Source organism: Amblyomma maculatum, chromosome 1, assembly GCF_055883805.1.
Source record: "Amblyomma maculatum isolate TAMU_Amacu chromosome 1, ASM5588380v1, whole genome shotgun sequence".
In the NCBI taxonomy this organism is placed as follows: Eukaryota; Metazoa; Arthropoda; class Arachnida; order Ixodida; family Ixodidae; genus Amblyomma; species Amblyomma maculatum.
In genome coordinates this window covers 55,503,589-55,516,360 of record NC_139344.1, presented here as the reverse complement: position 1 = coordinate 55,516,360, position 12,772 = coordinate 55,503,589, and the positions used below count along the sequence as shown (strand labels likewise).

At 45.4% G+C, this 12,772-nt stretch overlaps 1 protein-coding gene across 3 annotated transcripts in view; it reads left to right on the top strand.

The window, feature by feature from the left end:
• Positions 1 to 12,772, top strand: part of LOC146202405 (uncharacterized) — a 60,403-nt gene that overhangs the window by 35,202 nt on the left and 12,429 nt on the right. For all 3 annotated transcript variants that reach the window (XM_084588155.1, XM_084588156.1, XM_084588154.1), the window contains exon 12: positions 10,521 to 10,568. In XM_084588155.1, coding sequence (XP_084444281.1) covers positions 10,521 to 10,568 — 48 coding nt within the window. The remainder of the gene's footprint in view (positions 1 to 10,520; positions 10,569 to 12,772) is intronic.

Here is a 12,772-nt window from a genome sequence, read left to right as displayed (position 1 = left end):
AATTTACTTAGGTATGTAACAAAAAAAAAACCTCATGAAAAATCCAATAAGCGGTTTTTGAGATATGACTTTCCCTAGCAGCCACTCCGTGCAAAAAATTGATTGAGAAAATGGCTCGCAAAGGTTGAGAGTACAATAACTTTTTTGTTTGTCAAGTTAACATGATGAAATTTTCAGGACAGGCTCATGACATTAACAAATGAAAAACCACCAAGTTTCATAGAATTGTGCATGCTAGTTCTCAAGTTACAGAAGCATATCAAATTGGTTCTAATAGGTCCTTTATATCGGGCCTGGCGAAATTGTGAAAGGCACTGGCATTGTGCAATTTGTCATGCTGATTCCTAGATAGGTTCCTCAGGGCAAGACAAAGGCCTTTTTCTAAATTTTCTTGTTGAAAAATAGCATAGCACTGGATTTTTTGTTATCAATTAGACCTATGTTGATTAATAAAATTATGACAAATTCCAGACATAATATTCTGAATACATGGGCTTGCCTTGCCCTCAAAAATTTATTCAGGTACAGTCGAGCCCACTTATAACGGCCCCACTTAGGACGAACACTCGCTTATAACGAACAAGTCCGGTGCGACCGTCAAAATATACATTAGGGCTATGGCGCTTCGTCTCGGCTACAACGAACATCTGTGCGACTAGCCGATAGGCTACAACGAACGCCTTGGTGCCGCGGACCACTTTCCATATGCTGAGATCCGTCGATCCTGTGCTCTGCAAGCCGCGACAGTCGGCATTCCCGATTCTCCCGCGGCGTTTCACCCGAGGCATGATGGGCGGCGCAGACGCAGCAAGCGGCTTCCCGGTTTATCTCTCGCGGCATCTCTCCGGAGGAACGAGGTGCGGCCCTAACGCGGCAAGCGACTTCCCGGGTTATCTTCCGCGGCATAAGCGCCTATACGGGGAAAAAAAAAAAAAAAGCTAGCCAAGTCTTCACTGAACGCGTGTCGCTCCTCGAGTCATCGTGAGCAACCACGCATTGTTTAACACGTTGCACGAAACTGTTCAGAGGGCACGACGAGAGATTGTAAACCTGGCAATCGCAAAAATGGCGAAAGGCGAACAGAACGCACGAAGTACAAAGACAGCCAACAAAGACAGCAAGCAAAGAGCCGGAGCAGACAACGTGGGGAGGTAGCCGGCGGAGACCGACGCGTTAGTGGCGCAGCAGCCAATAGTAGTCGCTTGATCCCTCGCGTTCTCGCGGAGCGCGCGCTTTGCCCAATCGCAGCCTTGAATTCGAGCGCGGGAAATCTGAAAGCCGCCACAAGGCTCCCAATCGGAAGCAAGCCACGCCTCGACTGCACCGCCATCGCCGCCGCCGAAGGTGGCAGAAGAAAGCGCAAGAATTCACAAACAAAACAAGACCAAGATGGCGGCACTCAGTTCGGCGGGAGAGGAATGGCGCGCGTGCGAAGTTTGGGAATTTTCGGTGCTTGCGCGCTGCTCCAAGGCTGCCGCCGCTTGTTAATTAATTTCAAGTATTTCTATGCCGAGTTGGGCATTGATAATTACAGAAATGGTAGTTTATAAGACATACTACTGGAATATATAATATTCCAAAAATCTACTGTTTTGTGATTTTTCAGTTTTCAAAGGTTGCATCCCTCCTTTAAAGGGACAGAACACTGATCAAAATATGTCATGAGATTATGGTGGAGATGAAAAGATCCTGCCTCATATTGTACAGATCGAGCACTATAATATCGAAGAGAAAAGGCTTTACAATTTTAATTTGCCATTTAAAATTTCGTAAAAACAACTGAGGTGCTATCTAGCGGAGAAACCCTAATACTTTGGGTAGCCCCCCACGTGACTGCATGTCAGCAAAATATCGCTGATTTTCGTAACTGCACATTGTTCTTTTTTCTTCGAGGAGTGCTTGCCATAATTTATTATATTTTGCGCTCTCTCCAGTGCATCCTTAAATAAAAACCACCCCTGCTTTCGCACCGCGAGAGGTATGCTTTCAGGTTTTGTCACTAGATGGCGCCACAGTGTTTTCAATTTCGTGAATGAAGCAATGACAGTGCCCATTAAAACTTTTGTCGACGAGGGCGTGCGTTATTCTGCCGTAACAGCATTGAGTGTGAAACTGAAAAGGACCTTACTCTGCGCAAAAAATGTCTGATTGCTGTCTGGCGAGTGAAAGTTATATTTGTTTTCGGTACGTCTTTTTTGTCGACCACCAGTCGTCATCGCAGTCGCTGCTCATGGTTTCCAGCATCGGACTACATAAAAACGGGCGCACGCATTGATTGAAAAATTCCTGGTAAAAATTTTCTACAGCGTTTCTAACAAAATCGTTATAGAATCGAACGTTTTAGACATCAATCTTTCCACTTCGGCGGAAAAAAAATCGAGACCTAAATTCCAGTGTTCTGTCTCTTTAACATGCAATTAAAATTCTCAAATGGTGTTGTTGGTGCGAAGCATGCATGGAAGAACTTTTATTTGTCGGTAAAGTAGTCCGTCACTTTCTTTTGAGTCTTCTTCGCATTCAACAATGGCATTATGCACCGTTCATAGGCCCATAACGACCGCATAGCCTCTTAAGCCTGTTTCACCTGCAAGCGAAAACGCTACCGATTTCCGCCGCGGCGGCACAAAAACCTGCTTGGAGCGGCGGGGGCAGCTTCTGCGGCGCGAGCGGCGAGGTTCGGGAAAGTTGGAATCCCATCGCCGCGAACGAGCGGCAGCACCGCTTGTCAACCAATGAGACAGCTGCGCGTTGCCACGTGACCAGTGCGAAACTTGCGCGGGAACCCCTGGAAATGAGGTTGTGTTTATTTCCTCGCGTGGTGCTGGTGGTGCTGGAAAAAATGTATATAAACAATAAAAAGTAATCATGATTTAATTCTTAAAACGCAAGATTTGCATTTATTTATACAAAGGTTTAGAAGAAGTGACGAAATCATATTTAAAACTGAGCTTGTTCGTTCTTGCAAGCCACCGAAACAGACTGCGAGCGTGCGTTGTTTACTATTAACGTTGGTTTTCTCAGCGATGAAAATCGCGCTGACGCGACGCGTGTGAAACAAAGCCTCCTGAAAAGCTTCACAGCGCCGCGCCGCTGTTCGCTCAGTTCGCTCAATCGCTTGCATGTGAACCGCGCTTTACTCTCCTGTGGAGCCCGCGAAACGCCCCAGTACGTCAATCGCATTGACTACTTCACGGGAGGTGGGGACATCGGTACACTCATCCTGATTTTCTGTTTCGCCGTCACTTTCACCATGCAATTCCTGAACCACATCGTTCAGGATGGATTCCGTGGTCACCTCTTCTGTCGTGAGGACACAGAAATCACACAGGACCGCGCCACCGATGGGAATGTTTTGCGCCCGGGTTGACATGAACCACTTGAAAACGGCTTTATCCATGTCTTCATAGGTCGCTGCCTTCAACCTTTTCCGCTGGCTGCTTGTCCCCTTTTTTAAGGAGTCGATGATGGATTCCTAGGAGCTCGAAATCGTGGAGAGCGAACTTTGTGGTATCCCGAACTTTGCGGCATCATCTTTCTTCTTTTTGCCTTTCGCGACGTCATCCAGTGTGCTGGCCTTCACTTCAAGAGAGAGCACTTTTCGTTTGCCACTCATGCTGCTGGAACGGAGCCGCCAGACAAATGTCATGACGATAACGAGGGACAGGTCACCAGTCACGCGACAATGCGACAACAAGCAAATGCCCACACACTGCACGGCCACGTGCGCTGCGCAAAAAAATAGGCATTAACTGGGTAGGGAGCCTGCATGCTGCGTCATGGCGCCTAAACTGGGCCGATGCTCGTGCTGCTGTCTAGTGGAGCTGCTCAGCACCATGTTTGCGTCTCCCGCGCACTAATACATCAGATGGCGCAGTGTATGCTACGTCGTATCATCGTCGTCGTCGTCATATTCTTAAGCGCGCTTGGCTCTGCTGCGCCGCCGCACCAAGTTGACCTACCTTGGCCGCGCTGTGCTTGTTTTCAGGCTGCGTGCGCTTTGATGGGCGCTGCTGTCAACTGCTCAGGTTCATGGTATACCTTTGTTCAGGCATTGAGCCTTCAACTAAATTTCGTTAAATTGAAAGTTCGGCGAAATTTACTTCGTTATACGCCATGCGCAGCACCTATAGGGGCGCCAGTGAAAGCCACGTAGCGGCGGCCGTCGGAACCCGAGGCAGGCCTCATGCGGCAAGCGTGGCTATGGTACGCGCATGACAGTCTGCCGTTTGTGCGCGTCTCGCGGGCACTTCCGCGGTGACAGTGTGCGCAAGGGGATCGCACTTTATAATAGTGAAAATGTGTTCGATATCACGGCTGTCTGGAACTACATCGCCTCCATATGAATCAAGTGTCTGCTGCATACGAGCGTCAACAAGGTTGCGTATGAAGTGGAGGTCATTTTGAGTGCCCCGCTTTCATAACAATGCCATGCTAATTCGTTCATTCCTTGACCTATGAACCAATGTTCTTTCGTTGCTTGATAGTATATGCTTGCTTCGTTTACATGCAATATATTGCTACAGTAAACTAGGCAATGTCTGTCGAAACTGCAAGCGCTTTCGTACTGGTGCGACCGCAGGAAAAGCCAGCGAGCTTGCAAACCAGCATTCTGAGCATCAGAAAAATAGTGCATGTTGGGTTCCTGTAGCAAGAGTTCAGTCTGAGTAGCAAGTGCTGCGACATGTTATGTTTTCGTAATCTTGCCGGACAACAGGAATTAACGCTAGCTCGGTCTTCAAAGTAACTGCATGACAAGTTTCAAAACGCATATTGGCAAGTATCTGTTCAATAACCCGCTGCAGTGGCTTAGGCTACTGAGGAGGATCGAGTTATCGGGACCAAAGTCGACCGCACCGCCCGCTTTTCAGTGGAGGCAAAATGCAACTGTGTGCTCTGCGATGTCAATGCACGCTAAAGATTGTCTGGCTAAGGGTTTCACAAATCTAATGCGGATTGTCCCGGCCAGCGGAGGCGATCAAGTTTAAACAAGAAGAGTTCACGGAAAATCCAATGACAAGCAGAACACACTGAAAACATATTTATCACTCAGGCCTGCCACACGGCAAATTTAATGCCTTTTCCATCGAATGACGCTCGTTCAAAATAATATTTGTTTGCTGCTACATGAGAAAATATGACATTTGATGAAAATGGCATTAGGTATACTCATCTGAATGCGATCAACGAGAAAGTGTGTTATGTCACCACCAGAGACCCGGTGAGAAGATACATCCAAAATAAACTACAAAAGTGCCACCGGTATTAAATACTACTCTGCTCCTATAATTTTGCAGCTAGTCATCTATGTGAACTATGCCAAATATCATCGTAAGAATACTGGCTCCCATCGCTGCCAGCCAACTTGTAACCACTGCACTCAGCGCAGGCAAAACAGGTTGCCCCTGCTGCCGCGGTTCGTCGGCACCAAGTCGCCGACACGGCGTATTTCTATCGCCACCTTATGAAAAACATGCTCTGTTCATCTTAAATAATATGCGCTTAATCTGAGGAAGGCATCTAAAAAAAAAAAAAAGTTATCTTTACTGAGGATCACTGTTATGTAACAATATTTTGGAAGAAGTGATAACAGCAATACAAGCAAATTTTTGCTTTTAGTAGCTGGCGCCGGTGAGACGCAGCACATCCGATTTCATTTTCTAGCTGCGCTGCTGAGGCGTCACAGAGGTTACCCTTCAGTTTACTGTAACACAATTTGTGAGACAACTGAACTGATAGTAATGCAGCTTTATGAATAGGTACATCCATGAAGCAACTTAGTTCTGCCGCAAGGTAAACGCCTACCGTAAGCAGAAATAAAGACGTAATAAAAAAAAAATTACTATTTCCAAAGAATTTCTAGCTACGGCTTTTATGCGAAACTGTTTAGGCGTTGAGGCCTCTCGACTAGGGTCTAGCACATGGCCAGAAGGCCATCGTCGGCCGCCTTCGCGGGCAGCGCCGTTGCGGTAAGCTCGCGGCATCCGATGTGGCAAGCGTTACCAATTTTCTGTATGCTTTCTTCATGGAGCTAAGCTCAAGCATTTTTCGATGGGCCTTAATACGCCAAGCGATCGATCTGGCGAAAATGTACGGGTGTCAACGGGGCTGTAGTGTGCTGCGCTGTAGGGCGATACTCGAAGGTTCTATAAAAGCACTGTCAGACAGTACACTAGATACTGCCTATTTTACGTGTTGCTCTTGACACTTGCTTTAGTGTGGAAAGTGTACTAAATTGTTGAAACTCGTACGCGTTTTGCAGTCGAGCGCAGACGTGCATACCTTCCGAACTCTTTCGTAAACAAACGCCGCCGACACAGCCGCTAACTTTGTAATTAATAGTCCTAATAAAGAGGTTGGTTACAAGGTATACAAGACATGAATGTATATTTAAAGGCTGCTTTCGTTTACAGCGCCGTCATTATCGCAACACATTGAAGGCATTCCAATATTTGCATATCAATCACAGTTACCATAATTTGGAAATGGCATTAGCTTTGATCGTATAGCAGCGCGTCGAAAAAATGACATTAACTTGAACAAATGTCATTCGGTGCGATTGCTTGCTTTCTGCGTCTAACAGCCGCGATTCACGGCCGCCGTCGTTCTCGTGAAGCATCACTGGAAACTTATACAAAGGTGTTGCTAGCAAGGTTTTATGTGTGTTCGAAAAACCAACTATGCAGCAATTTTTCCCGGACATTGTTAAAGGTTGACAGCGGCGTTATATCTGTTAAACCACGGCTGAAGACAAAAACACGACGCGCTGACGTGAACAGAGCCCGACCGAGCCCGCCTACGCTTTGCGGCATTAGCGACAGGTGGCGTTGTCGGCGTTTTGCGCATCGCGTATAGGAAGGCTAAAAATACGTTGTGTTTTATGCACTCGAAATTACAGAAACTGAACTACTTCGTTACATTGGGGATTTCGTTAAATTGAAGTTTGTTACATCAAGGTTGTACTGTATTCGGATTCAGTATATCCTAGATCGACTGTTCTTGCCTTCAAATCCACTGTAATCAAGATAATCCTCGCCACTCTCCTCATGGCATTTAAAAAAAGAAAAAAAAAATTGTGAAGGCAGAACTTAGAAAGATCATATTAAAACAATAGAGTTGCCGAACAGATTTATTGTGTTCTCATTTAATTGAAGAAGGAAGTGATCTTCATCTGGTGGCTTTTCTCGTGTTGGCAAGAGTAAAATTTTCTAGTGTCCACACACGGAGCGGGCTTTTTCTACCTCTTGTAGTTTCTGCTCTCAGGGTTCTAAGTAGCTGCAAATCCTCCTGACCAATGTTTGCAGTGTCCACACTGCTTATTGGTGGTTCTTCACTCAATTCGTCATCTTAGGTGTCGCCGCTGCTGTCCTCCTTGGGCAGCACAATGTGATCCACAATTTTCTTTGTCGGCTCGGCCGCCACAACCAAGTTCTCATCGGCCGAAAACAAGTTTTCAAATGAGGTGCCTAGGAGCCTCAGTAGTTCCCAAGTTTTGTCCAACTCCACAGGTCAAACGACATGCTGTGCTCACTTTCCTTCATGATATGATCGTTGGATAAGTAACGCCCCTGTTTGTCATCATATGCAGTTGCCCTTTTAGAGGTAGTGCATTCAATCAAACATGTAATTTTTGCATCGGATGATGACGACTTCCGCAACTTGTCCCAACTCAAAAAAGTTATTCTCGCGCGAACAAATTATTTTTTTCAGTACGGCTTACCGTATTTACTCATATAATGAACTCACTTTTTTCCCAGAAAAACCAAAGCAGAATTGGGGGTTGCGTTTATTGTGCAGGTTAAATTTTACAAAAACTTCTTCGGGATGAGCAAAAAAAAATGTGGTGCAGTAAAAGCTCGCTAATTTGAACTTCACGGGACTGGGGAAAAAGTTCGAATTATCGAATGGCCTCAAAAAAAGAATTAATGATGCCTTAGCTCTGTTATGCCTGAATATACGTAGGGAAAAGCAGGGACTACCTCGGGATCAGGAGAAGTTGATTTTTCCAGTGTTCTGCGCCGTTCGCCAGCAGCTAAACTCTCCTGGCTTCCATGTCGAGTGCGTCTAAGTTCACTGGCATTCTATAATTCGTTTGCGCGAAAGGAAAGGCGCAGCATCTGTCACTCGCGGAAAGCAAGAAGCGCCACCTGGCGGCGTTGGAGCGCACTCATTCCCACTTGGTCCTCATAGCTGACGGCAGATGGGGGACGTCACTATTTTAGTCTTTGGTACTTTCAAATTGCGTGCCATGTGCAGTATCCGTCACTCGCAGAATCCCACTATAATCCTCACGGTAGGCAAGCAGAATTATGAAGAGCGTTTCACGACGCGTGCACAGTGGTAAAGCGCTCGGCTGGGGATCCAAGGGATGGAGGTTGTTTTTTTTTTTAATGAGGAGGAGTCGCACGCCTCTTAAGTGCTGCTAGGCAACGCTGGCAGAGCTTGACGAAGGGGCTGCGCAGCTGGCCTTAGCTGCGACATCGTTTGTCCTAGCAAGGGGCGAAGCAAACTTGGCAGAGTGCCAGCGCTTGTCCGGTTGTGCAAACCTCGTTAACTGTTACGCACAATAGCAGCAAACGCCTTTCGAAGTGAACGACACTAAAAGCCGGCATCATGATGGTGGCTGACCCGCGTGCTTTCTTGACAACTGATGGGTGGAAGGATGAAAGACTGTCGCAAAAAAAAAGAAAAAAAAAAAAGAAAGAAAAATCGTTTTTTCCAACCCGTAGCACCCGTCCGAAGTCATAGCCTTTCATGGGTGTTGGCTGGGACCAAGCCGACAGTGCTTATCCATATTTCCGAATTAGCAGGGCTCGAAGCAACGAGTATTTAGTTGAGAGTTTCAGAAGTTGCGTGGAAGAGAGAGCAGGCAGCCGCTGCCGGCCGCCGGCTGGTCATGGTGCCATTTAGGCAGCTTTAGCTTTACCCACTCTTGCATGGTTTTACCTTGTTTCATCTTCGTGCACAGCCTCTGTGTCGCTCTTTCGATGAGGTGCATTATTATTATTTTTTTTTTTTTGCCACGTGCTATGTGCCAAGCTGCCCAGACGTGGTGGCGCGTAGTTCGAAATATCCGTAGCGGAACCGACTCGCATTCGAATTAACTGGCTTTTTTGTGCACATATCTCTATGGAGCTTGGCCGAACCAAGTAGTGTAGTTCAAATTATCCGGAAATTTGAATTATCGAGGTTCGAGTTAACGAGCTTTCATTGTAATGCGAGAAAAATGCATTAGCATCTTACCTTTTGCAGTTAATTACGCGTGCTCTATATACAAATAGCATTTTTATTAATATTACACTTCACTCTTCGTTATTTTTTCGTTAGAGAATTGTTGGACCAGTCATCCTGATCACTGGCCACTTCTACATCGTGCTCACAGCACTGGTCATCCTCTCTGCCATCCAGCACATTTACGATTCCGCTCTTTTTGAAGCTCTTTGAAATCAGGTCAGCTGGCAGTGAGTGCCATGCATTCATTATCCAGGAGCATGCGAGCTGAACAGATGACCTCTTAATCTTGCCGGTCGGCGTCAGCATGTGCCCTCCCTGGGCCATCCAGTCTGTGTACAAGTGGCGTACACGTCTTTAAACGGCTTATTCACACAAACATCAAGGGGCTGCAGCACCGAAGTGAGTCCACCCGAAATGATGGCAATCTCCGTGCACAACTCCTTTCGCTCCCGCCGTACGTTCTCTCCCAGGTGGCCGCAAAAACTTGAGCACGAAAAGAGACTGGAGAAGTATGGCGCCAGGTCGCCGTCCCCAGACAGTCCAATCCCAATCAGCCGTTAGGTCGGCCGACATCCATCTTTTCTCATGAGCTCGTACGTGTATGCCTGCTGGGAAGTCTGCCTTCGGCACAGTTTTCCTTAAAGATAACGTAGGGTGGCAACTTCCTGCCATCTGCCGTGATAGCCAGCTGCTCGGCGCCTGTAGTTTTGACGAGCACGCTGCGGGCTTCTCTTTCATTGACTGTCCGGCTCATCAGCATGTCGAAGTTGATGGGTGTCTGATCGGCGTTGCCAGTTTCCTTTGACAAGACCGAAAAACTAACATTAACAATCACACAATACGAAAAATCTCTGAACTTGAAAAGAAATCTCTTTCCAATGAGAAACTGGCTTCAGAAATGGGGACCGCACCATTTCTCATTTTCTGCTTGTAAGTGATATTTCCTTGCATTTACGAGCCATAATTCTGCTTTTGTCAATGTTCATGCTGCACTCGTCTACACCTCACCTCACGTCGTGCCAAAATGTATGAAGCTGCCATTTATTCTGCAAATCGTGGTGGGCCAATTTACTTTACTGCGGCGTAGTGCATGCCACATGGTATTCGTCGCACTGGTAAGTATAGTTGTGACAGCCACGGAACAGATAAAGTTGTGTTTTCTGTTTTACTAGTATATTATAATAAATATACTACGCACTGGTGTTAACAGAGCCAAATGGAAGTGTTTTTTTTTTTTTTTTTTTTTTTTTTTTTTTTTACAAAAAGCGTTGCATCTTCTTTTTTTACAGTCTGCTGGCAATTCGGATAGCAACCGTTGCAAGGTCTGCAATGAAGAAGTAAGTGCCACTACCATCATTAGTAGCAATGATTTTCAAAGGTGATGCCAAAGTGTGGCATTTATATTGAGAAAGGTAACCTCTAGGCATTGTAATGACACTTAGCATGGAATTTGTTGAAAAGATATGCGGTACAATAATGAATTTAGATGGGTAGTGACAAAGTAGCCAAATATTATCCTTATACGTTAACTTCCTTGAAATATGGCCTTACATACAAATTCAATGTGATGTTCATGCATTGTCAGGCATTGCACACATGTGCACACATCAGAATAAGGTGGAAACTTTGGCGAGTTGGAAAGCATTTGAAATCGTATTTGCTAGTGCTTCTTAACAAGGGAACATTTGTATTAGAAAGAATACAAATGAACAGGACAGACGTGTCTGTCATGTTCATATGCATTCTTTCTAATGTCCCTTGTGTGTTAAGAAGCACTAGCAAATATGATTTCACACTTCAGAAGCCTAGGCAAGAACCAAAAATTGAATATAAAATTATATCATTTAGACCTATTAATATGATAAGAATTACTTGCTGAATTTGCTGAATTTTAATGTTGCTTATAGTCATCATCACTGCATATCAGTCAATCTGATGTTGCATAGCTGTATTCTCAAAGTGTGCACGACCTCAATCTGTATGAGCCGGAGCATGGGAGCTTATAGTCGCGCATATTATTAGAGCCTTGTAGCAGTCCAAAGTGGTACTGTAGCACGTGCACCTCACATGAGTGCTACATATCCAGTCTTTCTATGTGTAGAAGCACGGCAAGACTGAATAGGAGCTGCTGATGGAACCTCTGTGCAACAGGAATTGCAACCCAAAAGCAGATGAAGTAAGACCTGCTATGCTGATACAGTCAATGTTGTTGGAATATTTCTGATAACAGGCAGGCATTTAAACAAATGCAAGGATCCAGTACCACTCTGCACTTTGTTAATTCGGTGATTTTTTTACAGCAGCATTGGCCCAGGCAAAGGCCTTTCACAGTCATCTCCCATCACCCTTGTTTTGTGCAAGCATGATGTTTACAAATACATATAGCAATATTTATTAGAGAGGAAATGGTTGTGCTATTTTAGCAATGGTGAGGTGCGAAAATCTTGTGCAGTGCATATTATATAATATAATGTGCAGTTATCTTGTATAGTGACAAAAGTGGATGCCAAGGTTAGGAGAATATAGTTGATACTTCTCAAGGCACTCAACTGGAATAGATTGAAGTTTTGTTGTATCGAGAATAACGAACAGAGCCGCCAGAATGCTGTTTTTTTGTGAGAAGCATAACGGTTTGGTTTGTTGGGTTTAACATCCCAAAGCGGCTCAGGCTATGAGACGCCGTAGTGGAGGACTCCGGAAATTTCGACCACCTGGGGTTCTTTAACGTACACTGACATCGCACAGCACACGTGTGCCTTGCTCTTCGCCTCCATCCAAAAGCGGCCGCCGGGGCCGGGATTCGATCCCGTGTCCTTGGGAACAGTAGTCGAGCGCCATAGCCACTGCATCACCCCGGCGGGGTGAGAGGCATAACATAAAAAGTATAACATGGTATTACATAAGCCGTGTTGTATCAACTGTGGTTACATGTTAAGCCCGTTATACCTAGTGGCACGGGCAGAGGCACATTATTTTATGGTTTTTTTTTTGGGGTAGCCTCACCATAATATATGTGGTTACATGTTGCTATCGTAAACATTCTTTTCGCGGTCATCTTCATCATCAGTTACTAACCCTTAAAGGTCCCGTTAGGGACATTACATAAGGGGCAAATAGCCAGACCTTATCCTTGGTAATAGGATGTAAAAGTAGAATTACTTCATGCATCATGCTTCCATGCATCAAAAGGGCTGCATTATTATTGGTTAGACGGCTTTCATTACTTGCATGCATCTTTCACCGGCAGCTTCCGCATTAACATGCAACGAGCATAGCAGATGATGCATAAGCGCAGTAGTACCAAGATGCATGGGATACGTGTTTATCTTGGCAGCCATATGAAAAATATCTACCGTATTTACTTGCATAATGATCTCACTTTTTTTTTTTAAATACTGACGCAAATTTCGGGGTGCGATCATTACGCGGGGTAAATTTTCTACAAAACATTTTTGAGCACCGAAAACGCAAACAAGTTGCAGGTCAGACGTCTTAGAACATATATCTCGATTACAACCAAAAATAAAAGCTGAGTAAGGCT